The sequence below is a fragment of the Gavia stellata genome, chromosome 1 (genome assembly GCF_030936135.1).
Source record: "Gavia stellata isolate bGavSte3 chromosome 1, bGavSte3.hap2, whole genome shotgun sequence".
Taxonomy (NCBI): domain Eukaryota; kingdom Metazoa; phylum Chordata; class Aves; order Gaviiformes; family Gaviidae; genus Gavia; species Gavia stellata.
The window spans coordinates 4,107,147-4,125,752 of NC_082594.1; the positions used below are offsets into that span (position 1 = coordinate 4,107,147).

At 42.4% G+C, this 18,606-nt stretch overlaps 1 protein-coding gene across 7 annotated transcripts in view; it reads right to left on the reverse strand.

Annotated features, from left to right (window-relative positions):
- PAK1 (p21 (RAC1) activated kinase 1) overlaps window positions 1–18,132 on the reverse strand; it is a 30,506-nt gene extending 12,374 nt beyond the window's left edge. For 3 of the 7 annotated variants that reach the window (XM_059836213.1, XM_059836222.1, XM_009820908.2), the window contains exons 1-8: window positions 17,943–18,132; window positions 12,111–12,211; window positions 10,518–10,665; window positions 9,354–9,391; window positions 7,296–7,412; window positions 6,787–6,961; window positions 3,427–3,490; window positions 2,456–2,504 (exon numbers count right to left, since the gene is read on the reverse strand). In XM_059836213.1, the coding sequence (XP_059692196.1) occupies window positions 2,456–2,504; window positions 3,427–3,490; window positions 6,787–6,961; window positions 7,296–7,412; window positions 9,354–9,391; window positions 10,518–10,665; window positions 12,111–12,211; window positions 17,943–18,132 (882 nt within the window). Of the gene's footprint in view, window positions 1–2,455; window positions 2,505–3,426; window positions 3,491–6,782; window positions 6,962–7,295; window positions 7,413–9,353; window positions 9,392–10,517; window positions 10,690–12,110; window positions 12,212–17,942 lie in introns of all 7 variants that reach the window. The other 4 variants (XM_059836229.1, XM_059836197.1, XM_059836233.1 and 1 more) reach the window with 4 other exon arrangements.
- Between the last annotated feature and the right edge of the window lie 474 nt (window positions 18,133–18,606).

Sequence of the window (18,606 nt, forward strand, 5' to 3'; positions counted from 1 at the left end):
GTAACTCTGTGAGTTCCTGCAGTCACTCCATTTCCACACGTGCTGGTGGATACTTAATGCCAAAAAGGACAAGGGGAATTACTATTTTCATAGTAAAGGAATGTCACAGTTGGATAGCCATCTCCATCTACAGCTTCTTGGTAACAAGGAAGAGCTCCCCTTACCATAGTACGGACTGATATGTCAGAAACTTTTTCTTTCTTAAAGGATTCTTATTAATTTTATTTTGGAGTGGATGTTTCTGGAAGTTTTTTAGTGTGGGCGGGTTTTTTTTTTGCTCCTGTGCAAATCTGTGCTTCTAGAAATCTACAGCAGGGTGGCCATGCATGAAGGGAGCAAATAGCATAGTCTAAGCTTAGAACTTCAAGGTGGTAATTCTATTTCTTTCTGTCATAGCAAGACCTGAGGGAAAGAAGCACCAGTGTTTAGATAAAATGCTGAAAATAAGGGAGTTGGATTCAGCTTTATCCCCAGTCATAACTGAAGGGCAATAGGGATGGATTTCTCATTTGTAGCCCTTTGGCTTAGTAGCTTTCTCCATGCTTCAGGATACCTACTCTGCATGTATATACGCAGAAAGCAGGAGAATACAACATGGTTTTAACTCTTACGTTCAACTCTCCACACTACCAGTACTTCGTGAGAGCACCTGGCCCTCAGACAAGCCTTGAAATCAGTAAGACTACTCAGCACAGCAGGAGGCAGAAACACTTCCATAGATGTTACAACCCAACTGTATTTGGTACAGTATTTAGGCAAACGGAATGAAATGTAATTATGCCTTTACAAAATTGCTACTTGCTGAGAAAAAGTCCTAGGCGAATGGAGCGGAGCCAGTAACTCCAGCTCACAAAAGCAAGGATTAAAAGAAACAAGCCACAGAGTGTCAATATAGACGGATACAATTAGCATTTTGATAGTATAGCAGGGGAGACTATAGAAAAACACCAACACATAAGAAGGCAAGAACAGACAGACACCACGCTGGTTTTCCACAGTATTTACGAGGGCTGCCAAACAGTACTTAAAGACGACAAAAACAAAAACCCCATGCTGCTCTTTGTGCAAGACCAGAGAGGAGAATGAAAAATGAAGAAGAAGAGAGGGAAGGCATTTGATGCAGATAAAGAAATCCCAGACCAATACTGAGGGAGCTTCAGAGAGGCTTCTGTACTTCCTGACTCCTGTTCAGAGGTAGACCCATGGTCCAAGTGTATGGGCATTTTCCTTATCTAAGACTCTCCCATGCTTTAGGATACAAAATAAACAGCTGTAGTCATACTAGATAGCCATCATCAGTGAAAATCTCCAGTATTCTTCATCCTGGGAGCTGCCCAAGGCTCCTGTATAGAGTAAAATAAAGTAGTTTCCTTCCAGTGCTTCCAAAACGTGTTGCCGTTCACTGAGCTCCTGAGCTAGAAGGATTGGTAGCAGCGTGCTTCACAGACAAGAACAGGTCAACAGCATGCCAAGGTTACAGCAATCCCAAATGCAAATTTAAAAATCCAGGGCCCGATCACACTAGTGTAATGGGAATGATTTAAAAGCCTGTTGTAATATAAGGTTCAAATATCACATGGGAGTCACCAAAGGGGTCCGGAAAGAAAGCAGAAAACCATCAGAGGAGTTCATCCTCCTATAATATTTCTCATTGCTTCAAAATAAATGCAACGCCCCTTCCCCAGAGGCTGCAATTGAACTGTATTAATTCTTCAGAAACTGGAAAAGGGGGTGAAGGAGTTTCAGCAAAAAGCACAATTATGAAATTTACTGGTGGATAACCCTGACATTGTACAAATGCAAAGTAGACACGCATTGCTGCAGACTTCCATAAATAAATTTGGAATAATGCATACACTTTCCTCTTTAAAAATCCTCCATCTAGCAGTAATGGTTTCCACAGATGCTGCATAACAGTCACTACTACTTTATTATGCATGCATGCAATACGCAGGGCACTTTTCAGTTTTCGGGAGCAGGGGGGAAAAAAAAAAAAAGACAGACATTCCTTGTCTCTCAATTCAAGGGCAGAATGCAACTGGGCAAGGGGTGGGAGAGGAACTATTTCTATGCAAGTCAACTAGTATCAGTGTAGGAAGCAAAAGGAGCAGAGGGCATATAAAAGAGTTTAAATGGGGACAGGCAGGAACCTTGGGGATGAAGAGACAACTTCTACTGAGGAACTATCCAGTCCGAACATTTGCTTCTAGCCTCTGTGGTCACAGAAAGATTTCTTTACAAATATGAAATGATTCAGGAATCAAAAGTTGGGAAATAATTTTTTCCAGTTTTCTGCTCAGACCACTCGACCATGTCTCATTAGTAAGGAAATAAATACCTCATTAAAAATAAGATGTCACGAACCCCTGAAAGACCATCTTTATTTTGTAGCATCAACTTGAACTTCTAGGACATAATCCAAAATCCACTGCTATGGTATTCTGGCAGCACTTACCTCCTGCCCTGTAGCTACATCCATTGCAGTGTAAACTGTACCTGAGGCTCTAAACAAAAGAGAGAAAAGAAAAAAAACACCTATTAGTGCCTCATAGCAAGACTGAGAGCTTAACACATGCCACTTCCCACTTGTCTCTTTGAAGTGCTCTCAGTCCCATTCCTTTTCATGCAATAATTCCAGTAGTAAATATCATCTGAAATATTTCTGAGCCAAGACTGCTGTTGGAGCAGAAGCCAGAAAATTTACGGGGAACAAAGCTCCTGATAAGGGACACTATGGTCATCCAAACCCTTGCTGCTAAACCAGCAATGTAGCACAGCTTGTAGGACCGTGTGTTGATCCCATTTAAACTGGCATGACTGCACTGCCCCAGCTTGCAGACTGCCCAACATGATTACAGAGCAGATAGGGTCAGCTAAAGTAAACAAATGTGGCATTTGTAGTAAGGGAAATGCGAGTTGAGCCTCAGCACATGGAGCTGACAGCAGATCTCAGTGATTTGCACTGATTTGCCTCACTACGGCCTCTCCCACAATCCCTACTTTCTCCCTACCCTGCTAAGAGGGGCACAACACCCACGTTGATTCAGAAAGCAAATCTGTAATTTGAAGATTGTCTTGCATGCCGAAAAATAAGCAGTTCCTTCCCTGCTTGTAGCTATATTTAGCAACCTGATCATCTAATGACATATTTTCTTATATTAAAACACAACCGCACAAAAAAACCCCAGTCCCTGTGACTCAAGACTTTGCCAGGAAAGGGAGAAGAGCAGGGGGGGGAGGTGTGGGGGTTTGGAGCCCATCAAAACCCCCCAAAAAATACAAAAGAAAAAGAAAACAAAAAAACAACCAAACAAAAAAAACTCTCCAAAGCATCACCAACAGCTTTTCAGCAAACTAACTTAGCCTGGTTTCAGTGCTTCCTTCTTAGCATAAGGAAAGATATAGGACAGAGGACTGTATACTAACCCTTGTCCAATCTTCTCAAAACACGTGTACTTCTTTTTTGGATCGCCCACACTCACAATACTTCCTACAAAAAACCAAACCAAAAAAAAAAAAAACAAGAGGATTTTGTAAGTACTTTTTCATACAGCTATAAGAACCAACTGTACTTTAAGAGCAGCCCCACGACCACAGCAGGCTCTGCCAAGCCTCGTGAACCACTTGCCAGAAATGCAGAGGCACATGAACACCAAGTCAGTCCCCAGTTATTTACACACGTACCACCTGCAGCATTCCCCTCTCACAGGTATTTCCCCTCAGAAATGCTGAAACACGGACACGAAGCACATTTAATCTTCACTAGCAGCCGGTGACTGTACACTGTCAGGCACAAGATGGGAATACACAGACTTCACACATGTAAATACAATTATTTACTGGAAACCTGCAACTTAAAATCACCCCCAGCTTCAACACAGTGGATGATCTAAGAAGCCCCTGCACTGCAACGTTCTCTGAATTTGGAGGCCAGGGTCTCATTCATCTTAAAGGCAAGAGTCTGTTGCAAATTTAGCCAAAAATTTCCCTACATCATGACAATTTCTGGGAGAACAAAAAGTAATTTACGACGTTTCCGTACCAGCATGACCATAGCCATTACTGACCCAATGACTGGGTTGCAAGACTCGGGGGGGAAGCTGGAGAGACACTTCAGAGCCAAACGTCCCCTGGCCTGGCCCATGCTTGTCTAGAAATTTAACAGTCAGTGCAGGTTTTAGCAGCAGTTACCATGCGACTGCAGCATTGCCTCGGGTTGCTCTCCAAAACCAGAGCATTCTCTGCTCATTCACCCCTAACGTGGCTGTTCAGCCAGAAGAAAGTGTATTACTGCATCCCTCAGAGGGAAAGCACTTTGCCTGGTGTTCTGCAACACGGGGCGGTGAGGGGCCGCTCAGGCTCAAGGTGGATTTGGTATCCACAAGGAACACAAAGTTTTCTGTCCGAGGGGAGGAAGCTTTCAGCACAAGGGCTGGCGGTTGGCAGGCTGCATAGATGCGCTGCAGTCCTGCGAATTGTATGGCAGGTTGCCAAGGGGTAAATTGGAGAAGCTGATAAAAGGAGCATCGCTGAAACACAACGCTCCCTGCAAACATTAACTGATATGCATAACAGCCCTATGGCAGGCAGGAATACGCACCCTTTTTAGGCTAAAGAAATCAGAGCCAACAACTCCTAGAGCTCAGCTGGGAGCAAGTCTCCTCTCTAACAGCACCAGGGTGGCTAATAGGATCAAGGGATGCAGAGCTGCATCTGAGTTGGTGTTTGCAAGTCACTCAAGCTGCCAACATATGGTGCTGCTTTCACAGGGGTCTAGGGCTGAGCCTAAACAGATGTATATTGGCAAAGAAACTGCTCGTGGTCATTAGGCCAAGCAATCCAGTAGCAAGCAGAGTAAGAGCAGGCTATTTTCAGACACCACTGGAGAGCAGCCAAACTCACAGGGTTTAGGGCAGACAGAGGTAAAGGAAGAGAATATGGCCCATGTTTGGAGAGGAGGGTGGGAAGAGAAATCTGACTATATAAACCCCACTGTACAACTACGGAAGCAGTGCTGTCTGCCCTGAGGATGAGCATTTCTGAACAAATGTTCATAAACTTTACCTCAAAGACTATAACACAGGCTACAAGTTCAGACTTCAAGACCGGCAAACATTTCCCCAAGGCAGTGACAGGACATTGCTGCAGTGACAAGAGGCAGCTGCCAATCTTGCCCTGTTTAATGCTCTCATCTGTAAATGGGGTAATGTTTCCGACCTCCCAAAACGTCAGGTGAGGATTCATTAATGTTTGCACCAATGCTGTGTCAATGCTAAGAGGTGGAGATTTATCAGCTTCCTTTTAACCTTTGCACATCTTTAGTATGTGTAAATATACATATGCTTTAAGATTTTAGTCATTTTATTCACATGTCAGACCAAAACATGAAAGGGTTGCATGCCTTTGTGCAAGTACAACTCCACTGCCCTCAGCGGAAAAACATCCGTTTAAAACAAGATTCAACTTCATCGCATATTTCTGACTAGCCCACATCTAGAAGCTGACACCTAACAGCAGCCACTGAACTTGACACACCTGTACATTTATAATGAAACCCCTCAATTCTAAAGAATCAGTTCAGCACTGAACACCACTTGCTGGAGCAAGCAAGGTGTCAGAAGGTACATCTGCCTCCCAACACTTCCAAGAGTAGCACTTGCATTTCTCTTCATTACAGAAGTGAGTGTATTTGTTTTACAATAGCACTTTTTTTCCTGCCACAGTCCCTACTTGCCCTACCTGGTCACAAAAAAGGCTTGAATCCTTAATGGTACAAAGGTCCTGCTAATTCAGTGAGTGAAGCTGCTGTTTTGAGACAATGGGTGTGAGTTCTCCAACAGCAAGCAGTTCCAGTTAACATGCCATCAATTCAATTTAGGCTTTATTTAGAGGAATGAGGGACCCAGATGCCACTTTAATTTTATTTTATCTTTTTAAGTTATACCCTCAGATTACATTTTCCTTCATCTAGCTACTAGTCTTTGCTTCAGAAAATACTGATCTTTAGGGGTATATCCTCAACCGAGGAGACCAGCCTGCCCTTAGGGGTGCTAACACAATTTTCATCAACTAACAAGCAAGGGATGTATGTAATTAATACAGGATTAGAAGCTCAAAGAATTAGAAATGCTCTACCCTAATAAAAACTGGCCCAGGCTGAGGTTAGCAATCAATTGCACAGAAAAGCTGGTTCAGCTGTCGGATATGTCACAGCATGACCCAAAAATACCAGGCAGCAGAGAGGCACTTGAACTGAAGGTAAGGACTGTTAAAGACACTAGGATGCAACAGAGAGACATGATGATTTTTCCCTCAGAAACCACCACTAATTTGGGTACCCACACAACATTAAGGCACTTAAAAATAACCAAGTCACTTTACATCATGGTATTGTGGAAGGCGATCTTGGCGATGCATTTTCTCTCCATCTTTTAGACACCTTATGTCTAACATTTCAATATAATCATCCACGCTCCAGAGCTACAGAATATCAAGATGTAGAACAATCTCAGACTTCATAGTTAAGTAGATGTTACTTATTCAGGGCTTGTTTTGCAAAGCCTGAGGATCTATAACTCCTCAGGGACTTCAGTTGGCATCACAGGTGCTCAGCTTACATTTATGCTCCCTCCTTACATCTGCCCCCAATTCTGGCACACAGTCACAATGTAATGTCTTCAGTAAGGGATCTCAAAATGGGAATGTCAAAACATTTCAGCTTATTAAGATTTTGAGAAATCAACACAGAGGACTTGGAATTTAATTTTTTTTTAAAAAAGGACATACTTAATTTTTCCAAGATCTCTTCATCTGACATTTTTGGCTTTTTCTTTTGTTTCTCTGTGTTCCTGACCAGCATGTCAGGTGCCGTCATGCTGTTTTCCGAGGGAGAAGAAATAGGAGAGGTGGCCACATCTCTGGTAGGAGGAGGAAGAGGGTCTATCACAGAGCGGGTGTATATCTAATTTTGTTGAGAAAAACATCCGTATTAATACAAATCAGATGAAGACTTAAACACTTCTATTCATCTTGTTATTGTTCTTCTTGTTGTCAGGGATGCATTTCTATACCTACTTTGTTAACAGCTAACGTCACTAAGCAAGGACTCTCTTGTCCCCCCGCCAACTAGGCGGGTGATAATACAACGGTGCTCTGCCAGAAGGAATGGCTCCCACCTCCTCCCTCCTGCTCCCCAGAAGGGCTCAGCACCATGCCATGCAGCGTGAATGAGGAGCCACAGTCAAGACCCAACTGTGACTGCAGCGGCAGGGGCTGAAGGAGGTATTTCTGCTCACAGATTTTGTGTGTTCAGGTCGTGGAGCTATCACGGGGGGTGGAGCTGCATCATCTTCATCATCTTCATCTTCAGACACTGAGGGCACCGCAGGGGTCTCAGAGACAGCCTTCACATTCTGCATGTGGTTACACAAAAATAAAAACTCGATCGCTTGCTATAAACAAAATCACAAACATTGGACTAAGCTCCTAACAGAGACTGCATTGAAGCAAGCGCAGAAAAATAATAAGAACAGGCAAGAAAGTTACAATATCTGAAAAATTCAGCCTCCAAAGATCCTGAGCCTGCGTGGCAAACAGACGGGCAACCCAGCTCTGCCTGACACAACTGTTCAGAGCTTCCCGTCTGCCTGCCTGATTGCAATCCTCTTCGCAAGGACCTGGGCTCTCTCACTGCCTTCCCAACACCCACACGGCAGACCCAGCAATTCCGGGAGCAACATCTGGTTTTGGAAACATTCATCCTTATTTATGTTGCTCTCTTGTTTTGCTGCTTGCTTCGAACCCCGATCATGCAAATTGGAGATTTCAGTTATTACATTTTTAATCTGCATCAAAATCCTAAATGTTTTTTCTAAAAGTTGGGAGGTCAAGTTAGCATCAGCTTTGGTATTGTGACTGAGAACTAAGTAATGAGAGATTTTGGAAGCAGAATCTGGTAAAATCTTTTCAAATCTCTTTTAAAATGGCTTTCTAAAAGAAAATTTTATGAAAAATAGGTACGATGTTGTTTGGGATTTTTTTAAGTTTTATAAGTGGTTAAAAAAAAAAATCCGTATTTTTTTTTGCAATACTGTGATTAGAAATCAAAGGCACTTTTAAGCTTTTAAATTTGAAACTGGATTTGAAGTTCATTCCATCCTTTACACTTATAAATATTTCAAAATAAACTTGGCGAGATCCTCAACCCACTAGACCAGTTCTGCTTGCGCATAATCAGTTCCCCAAGAGTGGCAGGGGAAAAAGTATTCAGACAAAATTCTCTCTGAAAGAGGGGGAAACCAACGTAGTATTTCACTAAACCTAAAATACTTGAAGTCACCAGTATCCTGATATATAATTGCTGAAGTGCACTTGACATAACACAAAAGTTTAGCCTGTTAAAAGCAACAATAAAACACACCTATGTACTGGGAATTTCCTGAATATCCCCAAAATTAAAGGTTACCCACTGTCTTCCAAAAACATCAGGCTGTTTCAGTAGACTGGTAACTACTGCTTTTTCCAGGATTTACTTTAAAATCCAACAGCCTCAGATATTCTGAACTCCTGAGGACTGACGTACAATGACATGTAATAATGAACGATGGCAGAAACATTCTCCTTTTCTTTTCGCAGAGAGTCCTAAATGGTCAAATCTGAATACGCTGCCTCCGGAAGGGAGCAGAACAAGCCAACTCTAGATAATGGCATGTCAGTGAGAAAACAAGAGATAAGGGAATTGTGGCGCTCTATGAATCATCTTAAACTGGAAGTTTTGTTTCTTCCAACTCACACGCACATACAGAAAAGTATCATGTCTCCTAACAGAGCAAAAAGGAGTGGTGCCTTTCCTGGTCCTTACGAGAGTAAAGGTCATGCAGAGCGGAGAAGAACCTTTTATTTCCTTTTCTGCTGGAGATTAGTTTGGTTAATCAACATTAATTTTGGTCAGTCAGACCTTGCAGGCTAGTAATTAAACTTTGTTATATCATAGATGTTTATAGAGGCATACAAAACCTGAAAGCAGAGCAGTTATCAAATTCTAGGTACAAGAACAGATCGACTTCTCTGAACACAGAACTATTTCTATTCATTAATTCACTAATTTCTATTCACTAATTCACTCTCCACTAATGAAAGCTACTTCTGCCTACTTGATTGTCCCCCAGATGAAAAAAAAAGTGAAAGGAGCATGCCTGTTTTTATAAACATGTATATAGTGTATAAACCCTACACAAATATATATAGTTCAGATTTTAAAACACTACGCAAACTAAAAGTTTACATATAGTTAACTACTTTATCAAAGGTTTTAAATCCCCAAACTTGAGACAGAATGTGAATACAAGGCTTACCAACGTATTTGATGAATTGTAATCCTCTGTCGATTTATCTGAAAGAGACAGATAGTAATGCCGTTATAAATGAGTTGTAAATGCAGCAGCAGTGGGGAGAGGAGAAAGGGACAAGCTCCCTTTGGAAGGGGCAGGAAAAAAAGGCTGCTCCCAAACCTAGGCACAACCTTCAGCTCCCCAGAACAAGCTGACACCTGGCAGACATGGGAATAGAGTGTAAAAAATTCTGCAGATAAATGCAGGGGCCCCAAATCCCTGCTGCAGGAGGGTGGAATTTCCCAGAGCAACACCTGAATGAATACTGTCCTCCATCTGCATAAACAAAATATTTTCAGTGGGCTAAATCACCAGCAGAGGCACTGCAGCTAGCCCAAGACCTGCAAGATGTTCAGTCTCAGCCACCTAAACTTCCTGGAATAGCAACCGAGGACCCCACGAGTCAACTGGTGGGCTTTTTGTTGGACTATCCAGGCACATATGGGGAAGATTTGTGCTTTCATCCCTGCCTGGAGCCTTCCTAAGTAATACCAGCTCTGGTGACATGGCTCTATCCTCTTAAAAAGAACCAAAGCAGGGATTAATATTCAGAAAGGGAAGGAGTTAAGAGTTGAAAGGGAAAAGGAGCGGTGGTTGCAGCAGTCCTCCAGTGGGCATGTAATCCATACAAAGGCAGCACAAAACCTTGGCAACTTTGATTTTTAGAGGAATCCAGCCAGCAGTTATCAAGCACCTAGCAGCTGAGACGTATTTCTCAATCACAGCACATGGGAGCAGAAGGACCCTCACCCCAAGCGTGCACGAAGCAACATCCACACTGGAAACAAACTGGTGCAAAATTTAGCTGCCTGTTTTCTCCAGGGATTTTCATCACAGGGAACCCAACACTCTGGGATCTGCCTTCCAGATGCTGGCTGTAAGCTTCAGAAAAACCTATCTGTTTTGGGATTTGGTCAGTTGACTGACCTCCTCTTTTGCAGCTATGCTGGGCATCAGGATTAACAGAACAGCACTTTAGAGGAAGAGGGGTGCTTCAGCAGCCAGAGAATCTCATTCACATTTTCCTTGAAAAGACAAACCTACTCGCTGATTAAATGAAAGAAATGCCACATGTAGTGACTAATGGAAAGTTGGACAAAGCAGCTGTATGAAATGATCACCGTGTACCTGTGAAACTCATGTACTTCTGGCTGTTGGAGATCTTCTTGGAGTTGTAAAACTCCAACACGTCCAGCACTGCCTGAGGGTTCTTCTTCTGCTCTGACTTGGTGATGTTGGAAGTCTGCAGTAAACGCGCCCATTGCTCCGGCATTCCCTGTGGGGAGATGCACCTCGTTAGCTCACAGTCAGCCTAACGTGGTTCACAGCACACACACCTGCCGCCACAGTTCTGCCACACAGTTTCTGGGGTTACTCAGTGCTGTGAGGGAAATAGCGAAAGAATAGGAGAGGAAAGGGAAAGAGGTGGTGGATGGGTACCTTCCTAGCCACTGTGTTACAAGTCACACATTCCTTACATGGACATGCAAATGCCACTCTGCCCACAGGGCTCTGGGTGAGCCCCACATCCTTTGAAGACCAAAACTCAAAAGACAGAAAGGAGCAGACCCAAATGCTGCAATTCAGGAAGAGCCTCAAGTGAAAAAAAAAAAAAACCTTTATGCACAGGTATACACATATTTACATCTATCCAAGAAAGACTATAGAAGTAACGTATGCTGTATAGCATCTAGCGCAATGAACATGCAACATTCATGCAACATTCATTTGGGTCTTCTTGTAGCACTACAGTTCTTTGATAATACAGGTTTGGCGCCTGTTGTGACCAGAGCTGGGAAAGCAGAGCTGTTAATCTCACATATGAGAATTTCATTACAGGGACATCATTTCAGCCAGAAAAGAAATACATCTGGAGTACAACCTGACTTGTGCTTTTCATCACCAGCAAGAACAACAGTTTGTATAGATGAAGTGACAAGTGACTGGGATGCTTTATCAATAAAGTTACCCTCCCTGTTCAAAAGGATGGCTGGATACACCATTCCAGTAACGCCCCACTAGTACACCTAGGTTAACCTGGGCAAGTCTAGAGGTTGACATGCAAAACACAGCTGTACACACGGAATCACAGAATCACAGAATTTAGGTTAGGAGAGCAAATTCCATGAAAAAGCAGTGTATTAAAGCAGGTAAAAACAGCCTGCTCACAAACAACTTCTGCTGCTATTAAATACTATCTCGTAATGAAATTAAGAAGAATATGATGAAAAACAACTCTGTCTTCATAGTATTTTGCATGTCAATAAAAAAAACCCAAAACATAAAAGCATCTGACATTTAGCCTTAGGACAGCACATACACATTCTGTCATAAACAGTTACGCACAGTTGTGTGTCTCCTAAAGGGAAACTCCCAGAGCCCCATTTGGGGGACAGAGACTATGCTGTAGACCTAATCCAGCTCTAGAAGAGGAGGGGAGGGGAAGAGAGGACAGATATACCATGTTTTGCTGTCTACATCAGCCCAAAAACAGGAAAGGAAAAGTTTGCTGGCAGCCTGGGCTCCTGGGATGTGCCGAGTTTGACAAACAGTCTCTCAGCAGGAATTAGTGGGTAACCTCTGCAGTTGTGTTTCAAAGGAGATCAAACTAGATGATGGTAATAGCCTTTCCAGCATTACTATATAAAAGATTAATGGGTCCTGGCTCCTCCCAGCAATAAGCCAAACCACATAGTTCTCTTTTCCTCCCGATTCACTTACTGTGAATTCTCCCGTGACTGCATCAAATCCCACATGAATCGTGTGTTCAAAGTCTGAAGGGAGGGATATCTCCGGCCGCTCTTTCTCTTTCTTTTTATTGGCTGGAAGAGACAACAACAACAAAAAAATAATCCATAAATCCATCAAGAATTAAAATCTCCCTAATAGCTTCTAATTTACCTACCCAACCACACACCTCTTTTGCTAGTTATAGGATTTTGATCTGGGGCAAAAAAACAGCAAGTTTAAAAACTTTCTTACCTCACTTAAGAGCAGCCACAGTGAGTGGACAACAAAAATCAAAGTCCTGTAACACAGGACAAGCGTAAGACAAGGAAACTGATATTTTCTGCGTCAAGTATCAACCAGTAAGGCTAGACTCAATAGCACAAGAACTATTTACCTAAAATATTCACTCAGACTTATACAGGTCAGAGTCAAAAACACTACAGTGGCAGTAAGTGGGAGCCATGAAGCTTTGAACACTTTTTTTTCGTTGTTTTAAGGAACTTTGAAAAAAACATATTATGTGTGTTAAATATACACTTACCTCTCATATTAAGACAGGGACAAAATTAACTATAAATACTGGTTATAAATTGCTTCCTTCATCCTACATCCTCAAAACAGAGTTTATGAAAAAATCCAAATATAACATGTGCTTCTGCTACAAAATCTTACATGAGCAAAACCATTTGTATTTTTCTGCTTACAAAATGAACTAAAAGTGGTTTTAATAACAAGCTTTGAAGACACAGAACAAGAGGGCAGAATCTGGCAGGTGGGGAGCAGAAGTCATGAAGAAACAGGAAAGGAAATAAATCAAAGCAGATGCACCCTGCAAATTTTCAAGTCAAGTCTTCAAACAAGATTATCATTATGCCTTGGATGAAGTTCATCCATATTCACGACATATTAAGGACTCCACCTTCCTTTTAATATTTACTGTATTCAAGAAACTGAGAACAGTTTAAGGAAGAACCTCATTCTATTTGGATTTGCTGCTCCTTGCAGTTATAAAATAAGCAGAGCCAGGAGAAGGTGACTAAACCACTTGTGCTTCCCATCTGCTACCTTTTGTATCTAAAGCCAAACAGAATCCGTTTCGTGGCTGACATTCCCCAGTGCATTTTTGGCAACGTGAATGCCAAACCCCAGGTATTTCAGAAACCTGTGAGGCTAATGCTCAATATCTCAATTATTTAAGACACTGCTGGTGGTTAGTTTTGTAGAGGTGGTCAGAGCTTACCCCAAAGGACACTGTCTCCTTCAGTGCCAGCTCTGGCACTGTTCTCTGCGTCATTACAGAGTTACTATTGCACAGAGTAATTTTGGAGAAAGAAAAGGATCAGATGCTCCATTTGGGACATGAAGACGGAACAGATTGTTTTCAATTCCTCTTTCAAACAAAGGGGATGGGGCAAGCTGAATCGCAAAAGAGTGACAGAGTTGCCAAGGGGAAGGAGGAGAGAAAACTGCAATGCCGGAGGAGCAATCGCAGAGGGGGAAGCTAGAAGGAGACAGAAGCAGCTGCTGGTTAGCAGATGGTGAGCATCTGCAGCACGGAGGCCTGCCAAAGAAGGAACAAGCAGCTGCATCCAGCAGGTATACAGAAAAAGCTGCATGCATTAGTGGTGGATGGAAAGCAGGAGGAAAAGAGAGGCAGAGAGAGCCATCAGAGGCACCATACTCTATAGGCCTGTATACAGGAACAGTCCATTCCTCCAAGCCAAAGAGTAAGGTGTCAGCTCAGCCTAGAAGCTCATCACTCAGGTGAGGAAGAAGAGGGCACCTGTACTAGCACCAGTACGCAGGAGTGCTGCACGGGTGACACACACCCACACGTGGTCCAGGACAACTGCCATAGCAGATTTGAATGTATCCCTAAAAAAGCTAAAGGGTATTAAGCTGCTATCCACAAGTCAATACACTTAAGTGTTTTTTTATTTCTACATTCAGACAACCCGAGCTCCCTGCTGCATACCCAAATCCCAAGAAACTTCTCTGCAACCAACTGCTCCAGTATCCATTCAACCAGCAAACCGAGATGACTGCTGACTGCTAGCTTACCCAAAGCAGGAGACGATGGCCTGAACAAGCCTCAGCTACACAGAGCAGTAAAAACAGTTCTGGAGGGACTGATTAAATAACATAATGGCCTCTGTCACATCAATACTCCAGCTCTCTGTTCACGTTCAACATACAGGTAGAGAGTTTCAGTATGGCTACACCGAAACGTTACACAGAAACACAAAGAAAGTTTTCTGCAGTTATGATTTATGCTCTTTTCATACCCCTGAAGCAGTTAATGTTCTCCCAATTATCTTAGTTTCCTGCAACCATTTCCTACAGCATCTCAACCCTTTGCATCTTCCCTGACTCTCAACAGTTCTTTGGGACAGGTACCACAAACTCATGCTAAAAATCACTTTGCCTTAGCGATAACGTTACAGCGGGTGAAGCCATAATTGCTCTGTATGCTTTTTTAAATCTGCCTGCCTGCCACACTCAGGGTTTTATAGCACCCAGACTGAATTAATTAATCATCATGTAAACACACATGAAGCTGCCACATGAATTCAGAGATTTTTCTCCAGCAGTCTCAGAGGACAATGAACTTCAGAAGCTTTTGATCCAAAGTCTGACAGATCTAAAAGCCTAAACATATTAAACCATTAATAACATAATTGCTTTTTGTCGCAGATATTTATGACATAGCAGGAGGTATAAAACAAAAAGTATTAGAGACGGGCACTCCCAATCTTGCTAAACACTTAATCCTCCTCTACAGAGATTATATTATCCTTCCAATGAGTCAAAAAGCCTTGAAGACTCTTAAATAAGAAAATAAATAAAAGAGAAATCATCTGTCTGATTAAGAAGGCCTACCTATCACCAAGTGCTTTATTCCCACAAATACCTTAACACCTTCTCATTGAAAACCTCACGTTTGACACCGTTACAAGAGCCACCCATAAAGTTTCCTTATGATGCTCTGGCAACCGGAGCTGCAAGTAGGAAGCACGATGTCTCACCATGAAGCAAGCCCATGAGCCCATCCTGAAGCATAGTGAGGTGAGAAAGGTCTTCTCTACTGGTAAGGTTGAGTAAAGTGCTCCCCCTGTCACCACGGAAAGGGCTCCCGGGCGTTGCAAACTGTCACCTCGTGGGCAAAACCCTGCTTCTGCGCGAAGCTGCAGCTGAGCTCAGCAAAGCTCAGAGGAGCTAAATGTGCCCCATTCAAGCCAAAGTCATACCCTCAACTAGGACACTGATGAGCCCTGAGCCCAGGAAAACTACAGATGTTCACAACTCCTGTTGAAAGCAACAAGTCAGATGAGCTCTGCATCCATTTGGATAGGATTCACCCAGTACTAAGCCGACACGTTTCTTAAATACCAGTTTTGGGGTTTAGGCTGGGACAGAGGAAATCAGGACTACAAATTACATCTTAAATTTTGCAGGCAGAGTATGATACCTCCAGAGCAGCGTGGCAAGGGGACATAGCTCAATGGAAGTGTGTAAACGTGTATGTGGCCCAGGATTTAAGCCCCATATGTCCTTTACACCACAGCTCTGTTCATGCACAGGAGCAGAGCAATGGAAAAGACACTTTCCAAAGAGCCTTCAGCTAGAACTGCCCTTCTTGACCCAGCAACCTGTAAAAAAGATGGCCTCAAGATGTCCCCCCCTTGTTAGCCTCCCCTCTGATCTGGACCCACAAGCTCTCAACAGGTCTGTCGCCTGCTCCACAGGAGGACTCCACATGTTTGAGCTGCACCTTTGCATAAAGCGCAACCCCTTCACCATCTTTCCCACCCATCCTTCATAAAGTGCCTGCTCCAGTCCTGTTCCCTGCCCAGAGTAAGGAGCTACCACTTCTCTGAAGGGACTGACAGCATCAACTTCAGCAGCTCTCAGCTACAGCGTAAAAGCCCTCGTCCATATTTGCCAGCAAAATTAACTGCTGAGCATTTCAGATATTCACAGGCTCTTTGCAGCTCCAGCAGAGGTTAAACACAAATCACTGGCTTCCCTGGGTAAAGATCCAAAGGTCATGGATTTGCCCAAAATTACATTCCTCTAAGTGAACAGAAACCAACTCCCCTTTTAGTCCAGCCAAACTAACAAATAACACCTGAATTATTTCAGGCACAAACCAAAAGAGAGGTGTCTGAACACCTGAGAATTTCATTAACATTTAAGCAGCAGGAGGCACTGGGAATTTAGTTGTCATCATGAGATTAGAAGAAGTTTTTATAAGATGAAAATCAACCAATCTGAAGTGAAGGTGACAGTGTTAAAGGTATTTTTTGCTCAACAGGGATTAGAGGACAGAAGCAACCGTTCTCGTTCGGGCAGGTGTATTGCAACAGAAGGCTCTGCTGGGCTTGGCTAAACAAAAATCTCTCATGTCTCGAAGCATCTGCCACATTGGCCAATCTTCAGTAAATGCAAACATCTTCGAATCAGCGGCAGCCTGTCTGCTGATTTTACCCAAACCATTCACTTTTGCAGCTCTTCTTTAAAGTCCAGTTCAAACTAGCATTTCAGGTTGTATTTCTTTTACTGTCTTATAAATTTCAGGTGATTTCTTTGTTCTCTGCAACTGCTGAGCCTAGAGATTGAAAAACCCCACTCCCTTAAGTAAGCCGACACAAAATTCCTACATCTCTTTAGGATTAATAATCATAATGGCAAGTTCTAACCAAATTCTGGCAAACTTTTAACATGGAGTTCATAGGTTTCTGGACTGCAGAATCAAAAATCCACGTTTGTAACACAATCCAAAGTTGCCGAAGGTATCATATAATAATAATAATAATGAATGCTGCAGTATTTTGTAGAAAGTGAACCTAGATCTTGCCTATTTAAATTAGTGGAAGTATCACTCCAATTAGTCTTTTTGCTAATAAAAATTAAGGAGGCAGCCTCCCTCCTGAAGCCCAGGAAGTTGAAGATACCTAGGCTCAACTTTAGTTATCCAGTGTCCAGATACCATTGCAATGCAGACTCTACAAAAAGCTGTTGTATTAGAAAGAAGAACTCCAAAAAATAGGTCAGATATAAAAAGAAACCAGCACATATTAGGGGATGGAGATTTTTTTTCATACATCACTTCAAAAGATTCATATGAGAGGGAGAAAGAGGTTTTTAAAATATCCTGATCTTAAAAATTAGAATTTCATGTACAGTTCACAGTTCCTATCTCCATTTCCATCTGTTACAGTCCCTACAACTGGAGAAAATTTCTTCAGTTCATAAGAAATGTGCAAGAATTTGCAGTTAATGCAAATTAACTACTTACTCAACAGCAAGTAGACAATGCCTGACCCAAACACTAGAACAGAGTAAGTGACCATGCAGTAACATATGACAGGCCTGGCAGGAGATGGCCCGTTAGTCATGCTTAACTCAAATTATTTGCTGTTTAAAACAACAAACAAGCAAAAGACCTCCCCGGGCTCCCCACCAAAGGAGTTGCCAATGCCAGCTTTAAATGGGCAGCTTGTAATTGGTACAACAATTTATATTTTTCACAGTATTCAGGGACACTGTCCTCATAATTTAAGGGGAAGACCAAAAAAAAAAAAGGCACAAAACAGAGTAAGCGGAATGCATTAAATGTGGCAGGATTAATCATTAGAAAAAACAGACCTACAGCCAGCACCTTACATATCCCAAAATGACCAAGACAGTTGTGCAAGAAAAAAAAAAAAACACACTACGTTTTCTAAAACCTAAACCGTTACTAAGCATCAGGTGTTTAACTAAGGTCATTCAGAGCAACATGCAGACAGGAGGTTTATAAGAAGAGACAAAATACTGTACTTTTATCTCCTGGTAAAATAGATCGGTAAAATCGGTCCTTCCTTTTCTTTTCTTCCGGGTTGGGAGGCAAAGGTTTTGAGCCATGGTTTAAAGTGCCAGCATCTTTGCTTCCCGATCCAATCATAGTGCTGGTATTTCTCATCGGAGGAGCAGGCGGTTTGTCTTCTGTTTCAACTCCATTATTAGACATCTTCAGTTGGGGAGGCTGTTACTAGGAATAGGAAAAAGAAATTAGAAGCCTTATTTATTTATTTATTGTAAACTAGAATCACATACTGTCAAATAAACCACATACAGGTATTTGCAGACTAGACTGTAACCTTTGCAGACTAGCCTGTAACCTCATATCAACACAGACCAAGTGTCAGCCTGACAAATTCTACTTAAGCTCCAAATTTTTTTCTGTTAACAAGACTACGTTCAAGTGTTTGAGTTATCGGCCATCAAGAAAAGCCTATTTCAGGATACAACCAATTCTCAAGCAAACCATGGAGCAGAAATGTAGAGCGGGGAGGAAGAGCAGTAAATACCAGGTAGCAAATAGACCCAAGAGGAGCCAACAAGTTGCTGAGCTCGTGAGACCTCTCAGATCCATGCTAGTTCCACTAAAAACTATGTCAAAAGGTTTGTATCAGTCTCCAGCACAGCATGGTGCAGAAAGACT